The sequence below is a fragment of the Trachurus japonicus genome, chromosome 11 (assembly GCF_045865225.1).
Source record: "Trachurus japonicus isolate A0001 chromosome 11, Traja_1.0".
Taxonomy (NCBI): domain Eukaryota; kingdom Metazoa; phylum Chordata; class Actinopteri; order Carangiformes; family Carangidae; genus Trachurus; species Trachurus japonicus.
This window is the reverse complement of record NC_140917.1, coordinates 3,678,550-3,697,423: the sequence shown is the minus strand read 5'-3', so window position 1 is coordinate 3,697,423 and position 18,874 is coordinate 3,678,550. Positions and strand designations below refer to the sequence as shown.

At 43.4% G+C, this 18,874-nt stretch overlaps 2 protein-coding genes across 2 annotated transcripts; both read right to left on the bottom strand.

Moving 5' to 3' along the window:
* Nucleotides 1–659: 659 nt before the first annotated feature.
* Nucleotides 660–2,090, bottom strand: LOC146977910 (zinc-binding protein A33-like). Its single transcript, XM_085790533.1, has one exon. The coding sequence runs from the start codon at nt 2,088–2,090 to the stop codon at nt 660–662; it is 1,431 nt and encodes a 476-aa protein (XP_085646659.1).
* A 7,421-nt stretch (nt 2,091–9,511) lies between these two features.
* Nucleotides 9,512–10,911, bottom strand: LOC146977909 (nuclear factor 7, ovary-like). Its single transcript, XM_085790294.1, has one exon. The coding sequence runs from the start codon at nt 10,909–10,911 to the stop codon at nt 9,514–9,516; it is 1,398 nt and encodes a 465-aa protein (XP_085646420.1). The 3' UTR covers nt 9,512–9,513.
* Nucleotides 10,912–18,874: the final 7,963 nt, after the last annotated feature.

Sequence of the window (18,874 nt, the reverse complement as noted above, 5' to 3'; positions counted from 1 at the left end):
CAACAGAAACACAGCATTTATCAACGCTAACCCTTTTGCAGGATGTGCTTCATTTACAACTTGAAAAATAAATACATTTATACTAGATATGAACATTCATTCCTAGGCAAGTTTTGAGGAACTTGTACTGAAACTACTCCACAACATTTATTGCTATGTAGATACAGGAGACATTAAAGACGAAGCTGAATATGAATCCCAGTCAAGACAACATTTAATTAAGTTGATTAAAGACAGGAACAAATGTACATTCAGCTTTTGTGATTAACTGACATGTTGATACATCTTAGATCATTTCATATAAACAGATACAAACTTTTTACATTAAACCAGAAACACTTTTCAGCTTTTCATGTTTGACCTTTTATCATCTTGAGAAGAATTGAAAATAAAGATTGATCAATGATCACCTGATCAAATGTTCAGTAATTTATATTTTTTTTGCTCATCATTCCACAAAATGTCATAATAAGAAACATAATGTGAAATGACTCATAGAGATAAAAAGAGTGAAAATATTTTACTGATTAAAAGTAGTCAAAATGGAAAAGTGTAATAATGAGACAGCAGGAGGACAGGTGCAGTTTAACAGGATTAATTCACTGACTTTTCCCTTTAAGAAATAAACAACATTATATATATGATCATCCTCTTTATCTCTAACTGCTCTGCTCCACTGTCACTGACACCTTCACTGGTAACAGCTTAAATGGGATGTTTTCACCACAGGGAATGTATGGAAACATCTTCTGAGTGAAAGTGTGTGTGAAGGTGTGTATGTGTGTGTTAGTATCAGGATCAGAGAACGACAGTTTTCCTCTGTTGAAGTCCAGATTCACTCTAATCCTCTGGAGCTTCTTCTGCTCTGGGAGATCAATGACTGGAGTTGATGGTGAATATGCTGAGTAATTATCTCCAATCAACCATATTCCCCATAATTCAGACAATATCTCCTCTCCCTTCCTCTGCTCAGACTCTGGTAACACACCCAGTGCCCATGCTGTACTGTCTCCAACCTCGACATCCCAGCTGTGAGTCCCTGAGTTAAAACCCTCAGAGCCCAGGACAGAGCAGTAATAATCAATCCTCTCTGGATTGTCAGGAAGCTGCTGTTTGTCTCCTCCTAGTCTCACACTGGTCAGATCTTCAGACAGGATGAGTCCTGGATAAGCAGTGTTTGGGTCCACAACCACAGGACTGTAGGAGACCATGTCCTTCATCTTGTTCCAGATGTTGAAGGTCAGGTTGCCCAGGTGTTTGGCCTGGTCTATCAGAGCTCCTGAGTCCAGCTGTGGATCCTCCAGCAGGGGGTGCTGCTGGACTCTTTCCACTGCAGCCTTGTAGTTGAGCAGGAATGAGACGTCTTCAACTCTCAGCTTGTCCTCTGTGGCTCTGACTGTGTGTGAAAGAACTGCTATCTCTCTGCTCAGAGCCTCCATCTTCTCCTTCATCCTCTGACTCTTCTGCTCCTCTTCCTCCCACAGTGCAGCCATCCTGGCCTCCTCTTCCTCTACTAGAAACTGGTGAAGCTTCTTAAACTGCTCCTTAATCTGCCTCTCTGTGTGTCGGGCCTGGACCTTAATGTGTTCTGCTGTTTGACCAAACTCCACCTGAACTTCGTCAAAACCCTTTAACTTCTTCTTTAAGGGCTCCAGAGTTTCCTCAAGTTCCTCCTTGAGTTGTGAAGCAACTTCATTCATGGGGTTGGTGTGTGTTTCTGCTTCATTGATGGGTCTGAATCTGTGGTTGGTGTGTGTTTCTGAATCTCTGCAGATGAGACACACTGGCTGCTGATGGTCCAGACAGAAGAGTTTGAGTTTCTCAGAGTGCAGACTGCAGAGAGCCTCTGAAGATCTCTGCTCTCTCTCTAGTAAGAAGCTCTCACACAGGTTCTTCAACACCAGGTTACAGGGTGGTTTCTTTCTTGAACATCTTGTCTTACAAACTGGACACAGTCGATCTTGTTTCACTCTCCACCAGCTCTGCAGACAGTCTTTACAAAAGCTGTGGCTGCAGGACAAAACAACAGGATCTCTGAAGATCTCCGTACAGACCGGACAGCAGAGATCCTCCTCTGATCTGGAAGCCATTTAGTCTGTGAGCGAAGCTGAAAACACAGCAGCCAGAAAATGGAGTCAGTCATGGCCCTCCCTCCTCTACTGACTAGACTTTAGTTTACTGTGACTCTGAGTCCAGGTTTTAGTCAAACTCACCTTCAGTGTGTGGAGTGCCACCAGGTTGAAGCAGCAGTGTTGTAGCTGGACTCACTCTCAGGAAGTTGTTTGTTTGGTCCGAAGTTGAATCTGATCGTCTCTTCTTCAGTCTGCTTTTCCGGGACTGAAGAAGTGCAAGGAACTGTTTCTTATCTCTGCTGAGTTATGTGAGGGGGCGGAGGTTTGAAAAGTAACTGAAGGTCAAACAGCTCAGTCCAGATGAATGTAGGAGCAATTCTAAGCTCGTATTAAAAAAGGCCTTTTCATGTGATTTTAATATACAAAAATACATTTATTTACTGTTGTGCATATGGTTTCTGTGCAACGTCATCACAGATATGCACGCGCAGCCTGGGGGCAGAAAGCGGGACATTTGTCATTGTTTACAAGTGGAGTCAAGCAGCAAACGAAAAGGACAAGGAGTTGTTGTGTTGCACAAACCGGCAAAAGGATGGATGCAAATTGTATAATAAACCGAGGGGATCTCATCCGTTTGCCAAAAAAAGAAGATTACGACTCCAGGCCATTAAAAGGGCGGATTGGGGTCCCAAAGGTCCTAAAGGCGGCGAGAGTCTGTGCATCACCGGTGTCATAAAACTAAAAATAATATACATTTTTTAAAAATTAAAAAGTTTTGCACATACAGGGCCCTAGTTTCCTAGACCGAGCGAAGTCTAAGCTCAGCGCAGCTTCGCCACGCCAACGAGGCGTGTCCAGGTCCATTTCGCAAGTTTGGTGAGCAGCGCAGTCCGATCCAGGCCAGCGCAAGCCCTCCCCTCGTCCCTCCTACCGGCGCAAACGGCAAAGGGGGAGGAGAGAGGGCGGGAGGGAGACAGGAGGAGGAGAGAAAGGCCGATTCGGATCTTCACCAATCAAATGAGCTCCTCTCCTCACCTTTAACTGCGCCGCGGGCGATGCGCGCTGCAAGTTTGTCATTTTTTATACTTTGACATGGACGGAGGAGACAGCGACGCCAGTGGCCGAACCTCTCCAAGGAGGAAACAGCTGTTTTGGTCCGGAGGTCCGAGCTCAGAGTGACCAATAATGAGTTTACTAATATCCTTAATCAGGTTTGATCTGATATACTGAGAACGGCTGCCCAGTGTAAAAAACAACAACTAATAAACTAATAAAGAAACTCACATTTATTCAATTCAATTTATTATTCCCTGTGTAAGACAGATGAGAGGTGTACACTAATCACAACATAAACAAACACCATGCGGGATGAAATCAGCGTAAAGGACGCTCTCTCTCTCTCTCTCTCTCTCTCTGTCCTCCTCTCTTTTTTTTCTGTGATGAGAGATGCTTAGTATAGGCTATATACTGACTATCTGACACCGAGGATGTTGTGGTGGGCTAAGAGAGATGATGATTTGTGTTTTGTTTTTCGCCCTCTAATAAATTAATAAGTAAATAAATAAAGCGGATCATCACAACGGCACAGTGCGTAGTCTCAACACGGCAGCAAAATGCAGTCATCCACCCTGCTATTGGGACATCCACAGCTGCTTTTCAGTGCCAGTTTGTCCCTGCTGTGTTAATTCAGGTGGAGTTTCCATTACGCGTGCCGACAGCCTTCGATCTCTGCTTTGATCTGACGTCAGATGTGACGGGACAAGCTATATAGATATAAATTAACGTGTTGGTTCCATTAGTTGCATTAAATAGTGGTTATTGTGGATATTTATTGCATTGAAATGTGCCTGCGCTGAGAGTAGACCTGGTTTGAGGTGGCGAGCTTTCAGCGCAACCTCGGCGGGACATTTTCGCACGAAACTTCCACTGCACCAAGCTGAATCTGTGACGCCTCCCCCTGCTGCGCGGCCACGCCTATCTCAGCGCAGCGCGATCTGCCAATCTGCCAATCTGACTTTGCGCTAGGCTGCGCTGGTCGAAACTTGCATTACACCGGCTGCGCTACCTTGCGCCACCTGCGTTGCGCCACCTGCGCTGCGCCACCAAACTAGGGCCCACAGACTTATATGCACCCAAATTGTCATTTGTGTCCATACTGGGCTTCTCTGTGAGATAACTGTAAATGTCGGGCCATATGCTCTGGCCTTTTGGACATATCTGAAATTCATTTGTCGCGGGGAATATTATCATATCATATTATATTATATAATATTATATGGGTCTGGCGAAAACGAAACTTATCAACCAGCGCATCCAAATGAGTTTAAACGAGTCTGTGGCGGCTGGCGACTCTCTCACACACAGACCCTTACACACACGGGCAGATGGACAGGTCGCGTTGTGACGGTAACATGCTAATGCTAGCTGTGTTCAAATTGCTATCCGCCCCCCATCAGACCGTCCAATGGTGGGGGGGGGGGGCACTGCTCCTCAGGGATGGGTTAAATGTAGAGAAAGAATTTCACTGTACTAGCTGTATATGTGACAAATAAAGTACCTTTACCTTTACCTTTACTCGGATACCGCCCAAGCCGAGCGAGTACTCGAATACTCGGATATCGGCTGCAGCCCTACAAATAACAGTTCACTCCGAAGCAGTCTTTTGCCCCCTGGTTGCGTGCGCACCTTGTATTGTTTGTACACAAGAAACCCGTCAATATTTTCAGTGACAAACTAGCCACAAGTCCTGGCAGTTAGCAGTGTTTACAAAATGGCGGAAATGTTTTCTGAATTTCTTTGTGCTTGTGTGAATGTGTTACAGTTAATATGAAACCTGCTGATTCACCAGCTTGTAGGCTACATAACTTAAAGCAGAAGTAAGCGATCCAGTCGTTTTGGCTAACTTCTTGTCAGCCGATGAAGTTAGCAGTCCCCGCCCTCGTCCCTACGTCACCACATTCACACGCATCCCTTGGCTGCACACACAGAGAGGACCGCCCCTTTATGCCGTTCTCTCTCCTCATTGGATAAAGGTTGTAGGATACAAGGAAAGTTTTCTCCTTGGCTTACAGCAGAGCAGAGCAGACAGACTCGTGTTTCAGACCAAACACTCTATATAAGTGATTGCTGTCTGAAGATATAACTATTTAAGACTTATATTAACACAAACATTCCGCTTACTTCTGCTTTAATGTAATTATTTTTGTGTTAAATTTTCAATTCATTTTTACAGGTGTAGGCTACTATGGCTAATAGGACGTTAGTGATATTCATTAAATTCACATATTCTTCATTTTCGTCTTTGACAACACGAAACCACCCACATGTAATAAACTTGGAAATTATCATCCTTTACTATTAAGGTAATTATAAACAGGGTGCAAACTCATGAGGGGTAAAAAAGGTGCCCATATACCAACCCCCTAGGGGGGTCCAGGGGCAAGCTCCCCGGGGAAATATTTTTAAAAAACGACTTTAAAGGTGAATTTACAGTCAATTTTAGCATGAGACTAGGGTCCAGATTTACTCAGCTTTGCACAGCTTTTGCTCGTGTTAAACCTGCACAATCTGTCTCTCTGTGTTTGGTTTTGAAACATGTGAAGAGGGTCTTCAAAGAGGGGCAGATTGCTCAGCCTATGCAGGTTTAGCATGAGCAAAAGCTGTGCAAACCTTAATGAATTTGTCCCTAGATGTCCATCAGATGAACCTTGCAAAAAAGTGGTTTTGGAAATCAATTGTTGAGGCATCCCAAAGGTGCCAGCTCAGGCTCAGCCTTACTCAAGCAGGAAAAGAGGTCTTGGATCTTTTAAAAAAAAAATGTATTAGTGCTTAACGTGTTAACGCCGTTAGTGCTGCGTTAACGCGAGACTCTTATCGCTCGTTAAGGAAATTATCGCCGTTAATCTATTCTCAAAGTTGCACAAAAAAACAAGAGTCGCATAGAATTTCCCTCCGCTGTGTTTTTTATTTCAATTAAATGACAGGTAGACCGCTCGGTTCATTGCTGAACATTAATTTATTGGCGTAACATGGTGATTTCTACAGCGCACCGAGGCTGTGCTGCTCTTCTGTCCAGTAAGTTTCACTTTTCACTTTTCATTCAAACAAACTCATGCGGCTTCCACAGTTGTTAGGTTTCATCAATGAGACCAACATTAATCTCCTAAAAAGAATTAAACCAGCCAGTGGTAAACCTCTAAAAACCTGCGGGTAAGTTACTCGGCTCGTTTTCTCCCCGCGGGATGACGGCAACGACGCAGGCTGACCATCACGTCAACAGACCGGTGTCACCGGCAGCAGCTACCTCTGTGACGAGCTGCTGCTGCTGCTGCTACTGCTGCTCCCGGTCGGCTGCTCCCACGTCGGAGCAAACAGGCGTTATTTGGATAAACTAACCACAAACTAGGGATCTACACGATTAGATTCTCTCCGAAAAAAATATTAAAACGTAATAAAGTGACATATTAACAGCTCTACAGCGGGAATTTAAACATCTTTTAGTTGCTTTACCACTGTCGCTTGGAGCGAATCACACATTCAGTACAGTAGCCTACATAGTACAGTCGATAAATATCCGCGCATGTACTTATACCTCCTCATGTGCTTTAGGTTGAATATGTATTTCTTATGCATAAAAACTTGAATATGAATCTTGTTATTTGTTCACGCACCTTGTAAAGCCGCATTATGTAATAATGTAATAAATCTTCAAGTCATTATGTAATAACGCCGCATTTTGTAATAATCTGCCACATTTTGTAATAAAAATCTTGAACGCAATATGTAATAAACTTTGCCGCATTTTGTAATAAGTTGTTACATTTTGCGTCACTTATTACAAATTGCAGGTGTTGCACTTTTTTATGAAGAAAATGTAATAATTTGGTGCATTATGTAATAAACCACCAACACCCGCCAATGTGTGGCACAGTAGCCTATATGAATATCTACATGGACCGGACCATGGACTCCCAATTAGGGATGCACATTTAGAATTTTCTTTCTGACCGATAACCGACGCCCATTAAGCGAATAAACCGATGAGATTACAACGCTTGCGGGGGCGATCGCTTTTTCTTTTTTGCCGTTAAACATACACGTGCTCTGCAACAGCTGATTGCCACATCCACTAAGCTCTGTCTCAGCTGATCGCACTCATATGGAGGTTAAATCATCCAATGTTTAACTGTTTTTATACTAAATGCAGCCAAACACCAGGCTGAAGAGAGAGGAACAGTTATTATTGCGCAGCACTGTTATTACAGGTGATGCACTTCTACTGTATGTCTGTGTAGGCTACATTTGTTGTCTGATCTTCCTTCACGGGGACTGCACAGCACATAGGCTACTGTCAGTCCTCCTGTATAACTTTTTGCTGGGAAATATGACTGAAGGCACATGGAAGTCTGCATGTGTTGACACGCCCCCATGAGTTGACGATATATAGCTAATTAAAAAAATAAAAAAATAACCGGTCAAAGTTCTTGTTATCAGTTAAACGGTTAAACATGTGCATCCCTACTCCCAACTGATTTGATTGTTCCTCTTGTTCCTGCATGTGGAATTGTGTGTGTACCGGTATGTTTGAGTGTGGAGCGCAAGGGGCATTGTTGGTTGACGCACATATACTTTGGTGTTGTTATGTTTGATGCCCTGCTCTCCTTGTGCTGCAGGTGAGAAAAGGAGGAGAGAAAAAAGCTTGAATGAGAATGAAAGCAGTACACAGGGGATGTAGCCTATTATAATGAATAAAGTTATATTTGATTTAGTTTAGACCATCCTATGGCTTCAGAAATGAATTCATGCTGGCAGTGTTGCTCTGATGGTCCTTATGATTTTTTTCCTTCTAATTCAGACATCCATTTTGGTGGTTTATTACATAATGCACCAAATGATTACATTTTCTTCATAAAAAAGTGCAACACCCACAATTTGTAATAAGTGACGCAAAATGTAACAACTTATTACAAAATGCGGCAAAGTTTATTACATATTGCGTTCAAGATTTTTATTACAAAATGTGTCAGATTATTACAAAATGCGGCGTTATTACATAATGACATGAAATTTTATTACATTATTACATAATGCGGCGTTATTACATAATGCGGCTTTACACGCCGTTGTTTCATCCACTTGTTTTCATCCAGATAAGGTGCACACGCCTTGAAGAGACAGGTGCATTGCCTCGCCTTTCTGCATCAGCACTGGCATGATGGATTAGCCAACATTCCTGATGATATATTCAGTATTATAAATGATAAATGGTAAATGGTCTGTATTTATATAGCGCTTTACTATACCTGAACGATACCCAAAGCGCTTTACAGTACATCGCATTCACCCATTCACACACACATTCACACACTGATGGCGGAAGCCGCCATGCAAGGCGCTAACCACGACCCATCAGGAGCAAGGGTAAGGTGTCTTGCCCAAGGACACTACGGCAGCAACCGGGACAGAGCGGGATTCGAACCGGGACAGAGCGGGAATAAAAACGGAATGGAAGAAATAAAGCATAAAGCCTTATCACAGTTAGGCTATCACTCCGCGTCAGGCACGTATGACTGGTGTGAATGGAAGTTATTGTCATGTCTCCATGACAACGGACTGTTGCAGTCCGTAGCAAAAGACAGCTGATGTTTTTATGATGTTAAAAAATGGACTAAAGTAGTTGAATTCACACGTTTAATGTTAACTTTCACCTCCGGGGAGGGTTAATAATGGTAGACTGGACCGAGCAGTGACTTTCACCTGAAAAAAAAGCGGAGGAAAAGACGAGATGCAGAGCTAACTTGGAGCTAACGTCTGGAGAGGTGGGACTATTTTTTTCACAGTGGGGCTATTTTATTGGATAATATGTATTTCTGGTTGAATAAAACTACATGAAATTGATTGCATATCCGTCTGTCATATTACTTTTATTGGTAACCGTTTTAAGCAATATATCACTCCAGTCTAAGGGGGTTGTCGTCCCTCCACTTTGCGTCTGGCCGAACAACGCCCCTTAGCGGACTGGAGTGATATATTGCTTAAATATTCAGTGCAGTACTTGTACCTGTGTGGTGTTAGTACTTCATCTCAACACTTCCTTCACCTCTGCTGCTAATTATAAAGAGAATGGGATGTTGTGTAGATGCGGGAGACGTATGACGAAGCTGAATATGAATCCAAGTCAGGACAACATTTTATATGTATGGATCGATGATCAACTGATCAAATGTTTATTAACATCATTATTTTAAACTCCACACAAAGTCAAACAAACGTAATGTAAAATGACTCATAAAGATAACAAAGACTGAAAATATTTTACATATTAAAAGTAGTAAAAAAGGAGATGTGTAATAATGAGACAGCAGGAGGACAGGTGCAGTTTAACAGGTTCAATTCACTGACTTTTCCCTTTAAGAAATAAACAACATTATCCTCTTTATCTCTAACTGCTCTGCTCCACTGTCACTGACACCTTCACTGGTAACAGCTTCAATGGGAGTTCATCACCAATGTTAATGTATGGAAACATCTTCTGAGTGAAAGTGTGTGTGAAGGTGTGTATGTGTGTGTTAGTATCAGGATCAGAGAACGACAGTTTTCCTCTGTTCAAGTCCAGATTCACTCTGATCCTCTGGAGCTTCTCCTGCTCTAGTACAACAGTTACAAGAGTTGATGGCGAAAATGCTGAGACATTATCTCCATTATCTCCTATTCCCCATAATCCAGACACTATCTTCTTTCCATTCCTCTGCACAAACTCTGTTAACACACCCAGTGTCCACCGTGTACTGTCTCCAACTTCGACATCCCAGCTGTGAGTCCCTGAGTTAAAACCCTCAGAGCCCAGGACAGAGCAGTAATACTCAATCCTCTCTGGATTGTAAGGAAGCGGCTGTTCATCTCCCAGTCTCACACTGGTCAGATCTCCAGACAGGATGAGTTCTGGATGAGCAGTGTTTGGGTCCAGAACCACAGGACTGTAGGAGACCATGTCCTTCATCTTGTTCCAGATGTTGAAGGTCAGGTTGCCCAGGTGTTTGGCCTGGTCTATCAGAGCTCCTGAGTCCAGCTGTAGATCCTCCAGCAGGGGGCGCTGCTGGACTCTTTCCACTGCAGCCTTGTAGTTGAGCAGGAATGAGACGTCTTCAGCTCTCAGCTCGTCCTCTGTGGCTCTGACTGTGTGTGAAAGAGCTGCTATCTCTCTGCTCAGAGCCTCCATCTTCTCCTTCATCCTCTGACTCTTCTGCTCCTCTTCCTCCCTCAGTGCAGCCATCCTGGCCTCCTCTTCCTCTACTAGAAACTGGTGAAGCTTCTTAAACTGATCCTTAATCTGCCTCTCTGTGTGTCGGGCCTGGACCTTAATGTGTTCTGCTGTTTGACCAAACTTCACCTGAACTTCTTCAAAACCCTTTAACTTCTTCTTTAAGGGCTCCAGAGTTTCCTCAAGTTCCTTCTTGGGTTTCAAAGCAGCTTCATTGATGGGTCTGAATCTGTGGTTGGTGTGCGTTTCTGAATCTCTGCAGACGAGACAAACTGGCTGCTGATGGTCCAGACAGAAGAGTTTGAGTTTCTCAGAGTGCAGACTGCAGAGAACCTCTGAAGATCTCTGCTCTCTCTCTAGTAAGAAGCTCTCACACAGGTTCTTCAACACCAGGTTACAGGGTGGTTGGTTTCTTGAAGATCTTGTCTTACAAACTGGACACAGTGGATCTTGTTTCACTCTCCACCAGCTCTTCAGACAGTCTTTACAGAAGCTGTGGCTGCAAGTCAGAACAACAGGATCTCTGAAGATCTCCTTACAGACCGGACAGCAGAGATCCTCCTCTGATCTGGAAGCCATTTAGTCTGTGAGTGAAGATGAAAACACAGCAGACATGAAGTAGAGTCAGTCATGGCTCCCCTCCCCTCCCTCCTCTACTGACTAGGCCAGAGGTCGGCAACCTGCAGCTCCTCTTTTGTCCCTCTGTTGTGGCTCTTATGGTTTAGAGAGGACAAGCTCATTTGGGGGAAAAAAAAAAGATAGGAGGCTAAATAATGGCCATTCATTTTTTTTGTCCATTGTAATAGTTATTTCTTTGGACATTCAGGTGCTCATGTGACATTAAAATAAAACTTGTTTCAATATTTTGTCAATCAAAATATGCGATGAGATGTCAGATGAGAGCTTGCAATCGTGATAATCAAAGTGACGTCTTACAACCCGTGCAGTGAAGTTCAGAGGCTCTGAATGGGTTTTGATATGGTGGGAAAGGGCCCAAATGGCTCTTTTAATGCTAAAGGTTGCCAGGGGCCTCATGTATCAATGTTGCGTACGCACAAAAAAGTGGCGTACGTCATTTTCCACGCCAACGTTCAGATGTATCAAAAGTGAAATGACCGTGGAAAAGTGCGGTGGCCCACGCCAACTCCATAGCTGGCGTACGCACGTTTCTACAGCCATTGTTCCTTTGGCGACACTTAGAGGTGAAGCTGTGAAACTGTTAATAATGTGAAAACAATTAGTCCTCAGAGTAATGTGCACATCAGAGACACATTTATGAACAACTAACCCATCCACATGTTGCAATTAGATAGGTGGATAGAAAAGCACGCGCAAAGTGGTACCGTCAGCTTTAGTTTTAAGATATTGCAGATGCTGCAGTGCGAAGTGAATGTACAGATGCATCACATATTAAAAAACATTGAGGCGAGATGGCTGGTTCAGCGCACGATTCATTCATTCAGCATAGTTGGGAACAGATTACAGGCTGGCACTGCAAAGTAAATGTATTTGTTTAATTGTCCTATAACCCCCGATGCACACTGAGCATGTCCGCCCAGATATCACACTGTCAGTGACTTTCTTTTTTTGCTGGTTAAACTACACAGACTGTGTGAAGTACTTAATGTCAATAAACACATGCGTAAAGTTGGACATGTGTCTTTATCAGCCTCCCTGGCGCACTTCTGCATTTATTTACTACGCGATCTGTGTATAAAAAAAGGCAGATGACAATCATAAATCCATTTCACATAATTTAATTATCGAGTACATTGTCTGCTTTCATTTGGGATGACAGCGGTCCTCCGCCTCACGTTCACCTTTATATAACACACACACTCTCCCACCCCCTTTGTGATGGTGCCGGAGGACGGCAAAAAAAAAAAAAAAAGATGTTTACACGGCTCAACTTTATCGAGGAGCACCCTCAACGCAAATTTGGTTAAATTGCTGTTCCTCACAGTTTTTCATGGTGTTATCTGACCGTAAAGAGAAGGGAATCTTTGGTGCAGGCATTATTTACATTGATTTGCATATTTAAATGGGGGCGTGGACAGGGAGGAGTTCGGCACTTCTACATGTGCGCTCAATTCCACGTTGATTGGGATGTACAAAGGAAAAGTGCTTGGATCCATGCGTACGCACACTTTGATACATCAGATTTTCTTTGTGCGTACGACAGTTTCTGGATTCTGGCGTACGCCATGTTTCAGTATGAAATCCACGCAAGTATTGATACATGAGGAAGTTTACTGTGACTCTGAGCCCATGTTTTAGTCAAACTTAACTCACCTTCAATGTGTAGAGTGTCAGCAGGTTGAAGCAGCAGTGTTGTAGCTGGATTCACTCACAGGAAGTTGTTAGTTTGGTCTGAAGCTGAATCTGATCGTCTCTTCTTCCGTCTGCTTCTCCGGGACTGAAGTGGAAGTGCAAGGAACTGTTTCTTTGTCTCTGGTGAGTGATGTGAGGGGGCGGAGCCAGGGCCGATTGGGAGATATGCGAGGCCCAAGGTGAAGTAGTGCTCCCCGGCCCATCACATCTACATAGGCTACTTGCCAACATGGTGTATAAATTGTCATCATTTCTTGCCTTGTACTTAAACCTGATGAAGGAACCTTGTTCTGAAAATCTTGTTTCTTTGATAGTCAATAAATGATTCTGTTTAGTGTTTACCATTGAGGACAATAAAAAAAATGTCAAAAGACCCTTTAGCAGGTAGGTTTGCACGTCTTTTATGGGTGAGTGAGTTTTGAGACTGTGACAGACCACATGTCAGCTGTAGGAGAGGAAAACTGTTCTCAGCTCCACCACGACAAAGGTTGTTTGTTTTTTTATAAAACCCCGGTAGCGACCCGGCTAAAATACAGGAGGACACACGGTACCGGCGCAGATCCTGGCGCTACATACGAAATGGCCCCATGTGCTATGATCAAGGCGGTGGCCAAAGTCACCCCGGTGGCCCGCTAACCCTGCCTGTAACTTGGCATAAGGGTTGCCAAACACTGTGGCCCCCCCACAATCTTACTTGTTTCCTTAAATGTAAAGTCGGGAGATTAGCTAGAGAAATTACAGACAGTTTTTTCCCCCCTCTCCTGCCGCGAGGCCTCCAAAGCGCGAGGCCCGAGGCGGTCGCCTTGTTTGTACCCCCATTGCGGCAGCCCTGAGGACAGAACACCACACACCCACAAAAGCAATCTGGTTTATGCAGTCCAATGCATCGAGGAATGCGAAGACCTCTAAATTGGAGAAACAAAACAACCACTGTATAAACGTATGGCCCAACACAGGAGAGCCAACTCCTCAGGCCTGGACTCTGCTGTCCATTTACATCTCAAATAGAAAGCCCACTCCTTTGAGGACAGCAATGTTCACATCCTAGACAGAGAGGACAGATGGTAGAGGAGTTAAAGAAGCCATCTATGTAAAAGTAGAGAAACCATCCCTCAATAGGGGAGGAGGTCTCAGACACCACCTATTTCCAATTTACAATGCTGCCCTTTCAAACAACTGTTCACAAGTGGCCTGTGACTCCAACGACTGTCATTATAACACAATAGGGCACTAATGAAGTCGAAACCAACTTTCCACCAAATACAGTCACTCTAACGACTGTCGTTGGCACATGGAGCGCAAAGGCGAGGCAAGGCAATTTTATTTGTATAGCCTGTGCATATTCTCATTTGTCCAGGTCATAGTGTCTCAAAGGAATTTTAAATCGAAAGCAACTGGACTTGGTTATTTGTCTAGGAAGACGTTTCACCTCTCATCCAAGAGGCTTCATCAGTTCATGCTCGCATCTGACCAGGCTGGGACTGGTCTTTATTTGTATAGCCTGTTTTGTGAAGCACCAGATTATTGTTTGATTGTTTGTTTGTTTGTTTGTGTGTCTGTTTTATGTTTTGCTGTCTCTGTTTGGGACCCAGTCTCTTGTTTTATCCATTTTATTGTTGGTCTTTCTCCCTAATGTTGTAGTCTATGTGCCTTAGTGACTCCCTCTCATGTTTTTAGTCTATGTGTTGTGTGCCTGTCTTTCTTGTTTTAAATCCATGTGTACCGTCTACCATCTAATAGGACCACAATGGAAACAAGCCTTTGGGCTTTATTGTGTTTTTAATCCTTTTGAACACTTGTTTGATGTTTTTTGTTCAATAAAGTATTCAATCAATCAATTTATAAACAGTTTGTCTCAAAGGACTTTACATGGCATCATAACAACATCCTCTGCCCTTTGACCCTCACATCAACTGAGGAACCCAGGGACCCAGTGACATCATCGGCCTTGTGAAAGCCCCTCCCAGAGGTTAAAAACCTGGGTCTCCACACCAGATAGTTGGACCAGTCCCAGCCTGGTCAAATGCGAGCATGAACTGATGAAGCCTCTTGGATGAGAGGTGAAACGTCTTCCCAGACAAATAACCTAGTCCAGTTGCTTTCGATTTAAAATTCCTTTGAGATAAACTCATGTAGATTAATAACACAAGCTAGGAATAAATTAAACGTAATAATTGTGTGAAAGTAAAAGTCTTTTTTGTTCAGGTAATAATTGTAACATCAAACTCTATCGTTGTATCCCTAATTTATCTGTTTATATGTCATGCATGCCATCAACATATTTTTGTCAGGTGACAGACAGTAGAAAGACTGGAGGAGATGGAGGAAGAGCGGCTGGAAATTCACAGGTGATGACTACAGCCAGAGTGTCACAGTCTGCTCTGCCCCTCCCCCTGCTCTGCTGCTCAGCCACACCCCTCATCAGTTCAGCTTTCACCTGCTGCTCTCACCTGCTCACCATCTCCAATCAAGTCAGTAGATGCAGCCTAGCCTCGCATCACCAGGCCCTCACTCCACTCACTCTTTGCCAGATTGTCTTTGCTCTCATGCCTGATGATTGGAAGACGCCATTCAACACCTCAACTGCATTAATACCTCGTAATGCCGTTCAGCTGACCGATGCCCCTGCCGTCTTCCAGGCAGTGATAAACAAAGTGCTCCAAGCCATGCTCAATCTTTATGTCTTTGTTTATCTTAATTACATCCTCATCTTCTCCCGGTCCAAGGAGCAACACATCCACCATGTCCAGTCTGCACTCCAGCACCTCCTGGAGAACTCCCTGTATGTGAAAGCAGATACATGTGAGTTCCATGTCTCTTCAGTGTCTTTCCTTTGTGGCACAAGGCAACATCCAGATGGACCCAGCCAAGGTCTCTGCTGTCACCTGTAGGCTGCTACGGCTAATATGTTAGCAATATTCATTAAATTAACATATTCTTCATTTTTGTCATTGACAACACAAAACCACCCACATGTAATAAACTTGGAAATTATCATCCTTTATTTTTAAGGTAATTATAAAAACAATCTTAGTAAAACAGACCAAAGTAATTAAGATAATGAACAATAATCAATGAACAAATGCACAAATACAACTAACCAAGCACAAACTTCCCACCTCTCTCTTCAACGACTCAACACCTGCTCACATCAACCTGTCCTCTGTCTCATGACTGATGCTGAGCTGATTGTAACTAACTATCTGACACCAGGTGGAGCCATTTGTCAGCTTCTTAGGAAACGCAGGATGGATGGGAGTTCAAATCCAGTCCAAACTCAGACCACATGCTCATTTTCTGTGAAACCAGTTATAGTTTAAGAGGAACCATGCAGGATTTTTTTACTTGAATTAAACAGCTGTGGAGTAATTATGATGGTTGAACAAATGACTTGTAACTTGTGTTTAAATCACTTTCTGGTACCTTTATGGAGTTATTTTTGTCTCATAAATATCTGTAAACGCACAGAAGGTGATCTACAAATGTTCCTTGGTTTGCACACGTGTTTTGCTATCCACAAATACAAATTTCTAATTTGTAACTTGTATTTTGGTTTTTACAAATAAATGTGTATTTGTAAATATATTGTGTATTTGTAAATGTATAATTTTCCATTTGTAAAAACAAAAAAGCCATTTGTAAAACCGAAAATTCTGTTTGTGAAGTGTGACTCTGCATTTGTGGATCACCAATCACACACACGCATCTCTTTCCGCAATGACGTATTTCTGAGACATTCCTGCTGAGATCCACACAGATCCACAAACTCACAGCTGCTGATTCACAAAGGGCCGCTCTCCTCACCAGGAGGGGCCGCTCTCCTCACCAGGAGGGGCAGTGTTGGCGAGGAGCTGAATGAAAACTAACGAAGAAGACTGCTACTGGTTTATCTCGAGAAATTATTTTAATTCCCACTGTTAATGCGTCACTTTATTAAGTTTTAATGTTTTTTCATGCGATAAAGTAACTGTTTAGATCCCCAATATTCGGTTAGTTTATCCAAATGACGCCTGTTTGGAAGTTTGCTCCGCCGTTCGCGGAGCAGTGAAGCTCCATCTGTGGAGCAGCTAAGCTAACTAGGCTACCACCGGACGAGCGGTCTATCACAGAGGCTACAGCCGGGCTGCTGTGGTGGTCGGCCGGCTAACCTCCGCTGTCATCCAGGTCTCCCCCGGCTCGTTTTTTCCCCCGGAACGACGAAGCTGGTTAGCCAGCCCACCGCAGCAGCCCGGCTGCTGTTTAGATCTGATTAGATGTTAGACTGTTTAGATCCCCAATATGTGGTTATTTTTATCCAAATGACGCCGGAGCAGCTAACTAGGCTACCACCGGGCGAGCGGTCTATCACAGAGGCTACAGCCGAGCTGCTGTGGTGGTCGGCTGGCGAAGCCACGGCGTCTTCTCGGGGGAGAAAACGAGCACTTCAGTAAACCGGTTGCTGCCTCTGGATGCGCAGATCACCACAGAGGAAGCAGCCGGGGCTGCTGTGGTGGTCGGCCGGCTAAGCCGCGGCGTCATTCCAGGGGAGAAACCAAGCCCCAACCCGGTTGCTGCCTCTGGATGAGCGGATCATCACAGAAGCAACAGCCGGGCTGCTGAGGTGGTCGGTCGGCTAATCTGCGTCGTCCTCCCAGGGGAGAAAAGGAGCCCATCAATCTACCGGCAGTTTTTTAGAGGTTTACCGCCGGCTGGATGAATTATTTTTAGGAGATAAATGTTGTCTCATTCAGTGGTGTAGTAGTCTGTAGGCTATATCAACAAACACAACTATTTAGTCTATAATGGGCTATGTACAATCACCACCGCTACATCAATAAATAAATGTTTTACAATGAAACGGTCAGTCAGTTGACATTAACAATGCAGGTCGTTTTCTCCCCTGGGAGGAGACCGCGGCTTAGCCGGCCGACCACCACAGCAGCCCGGCTGTAGCCTCTGTGATAGACCGCTCGTCCGGTGGTAGCCTAGTTAGCTTAGCTGCTCCACAGATGGAGCTTCACTGCTCCGCGAACGGCGGAGCAAACTTCCAAACAGGCGTCATTTGGATAAACTAACCGAATATTGGGGATCTAAACAGTTACTTTATCGCATGAAAAAACATTAAAACTTAATAAAGTGACGCATTAACAGTGGGAATTAAAATAATTTCTCGAGATAAGCCAGTAGCAGTCTTCTTCGTTAGTTTTCATTCAGCTCCTCGCCAACACTGCCCCTCCTGGTAAGGAGAGTGGCCCCTCCTGGTGAGGAGAGCGGCCCTTTGTGAATCAGCAGCTGTGAGTTTGTGGATCTGTGTGGATCTCGGCAGGAATGTCTCAGAAATACGTCATTGCAGAAAGAGATGCGTGTGTGTGATTGGTGATCCACAAATGCAGAGTAACACTTCACAAACAGAATTTTTGGTTTTACAAATGGCTTTTTTGTTTTTACAAATGGAAAATTATACATTTACAAATACACAATATATTTACAAATACACATTTATTTGTAAAAACCAAAATACAAGTTACAAATTAGAAATTTGTATTTGTGGATAGCAAAACATGTGTGCAAACCAAGGAACATTTGTAGATCACCCTTTGTGGATAGCAAAACACGTGTGCAAACCAAGGAACATTTGTAGATCACCTTCTGTGCGTTTACAGATATTTATGAGACAAAAATAACTCCATATGCCTTGGCGTTTGATTATTTTCTGATATTTTACTGTATAATACATAAATACCAATACCACACTGTGAAAACACCCAATGATGCATGTTTTAACCTGTTTATCAATGAAATAGTCAACAACTGATCCAGAATCAGAGAAGTAATCATTAGTTGAAGCCTTGTACCAAGTTGTTAAACCTCTTTGACCAACAACAGCAATAAAATGCTGCTTCAGCATTGACATGATGGATCAGCCAACATTCCTGATGATATATTCAGTAATATTCAGTGCCGTACTTATACTGTGCAGAGTACTTGTACACAGTGTGGTGTTAGTACTTCATCTCAACACTTCCTCCACCTCTGCTGCTAATTATAAAGGGAATGGGATGTTGTGTAGATGCAGGAAACGTTAAAGACGAAGCTGAATGTGAATCCAAGTCAAGAAAACATTTTATTATGTTGATGAAAAACAGGAAAGAATGTACATTAAGCTTTTGTGATGAACTGACACGTTGATACATTTTAGATCATTTAATATGAACAGATACAAACATTTCAC

Excerpts from the sequence above, each read along its gene's own strand:
- LOC146977910 (XM_085790533.1), bottom strand. The coding sequence starts at position 2,090 with ATGGCTTCCAGATCAGAGGAGGATCTCTGCTGTCCGGTCTGTACGGAG.
- LOC146977909 (XM_085790294.1), bottom strand. The coding sequence starts at position 10,911 with ATGGCTTCCAGATCAGAGGAGGATCTCTGCTGTCCGGTCTGTAAGGAG.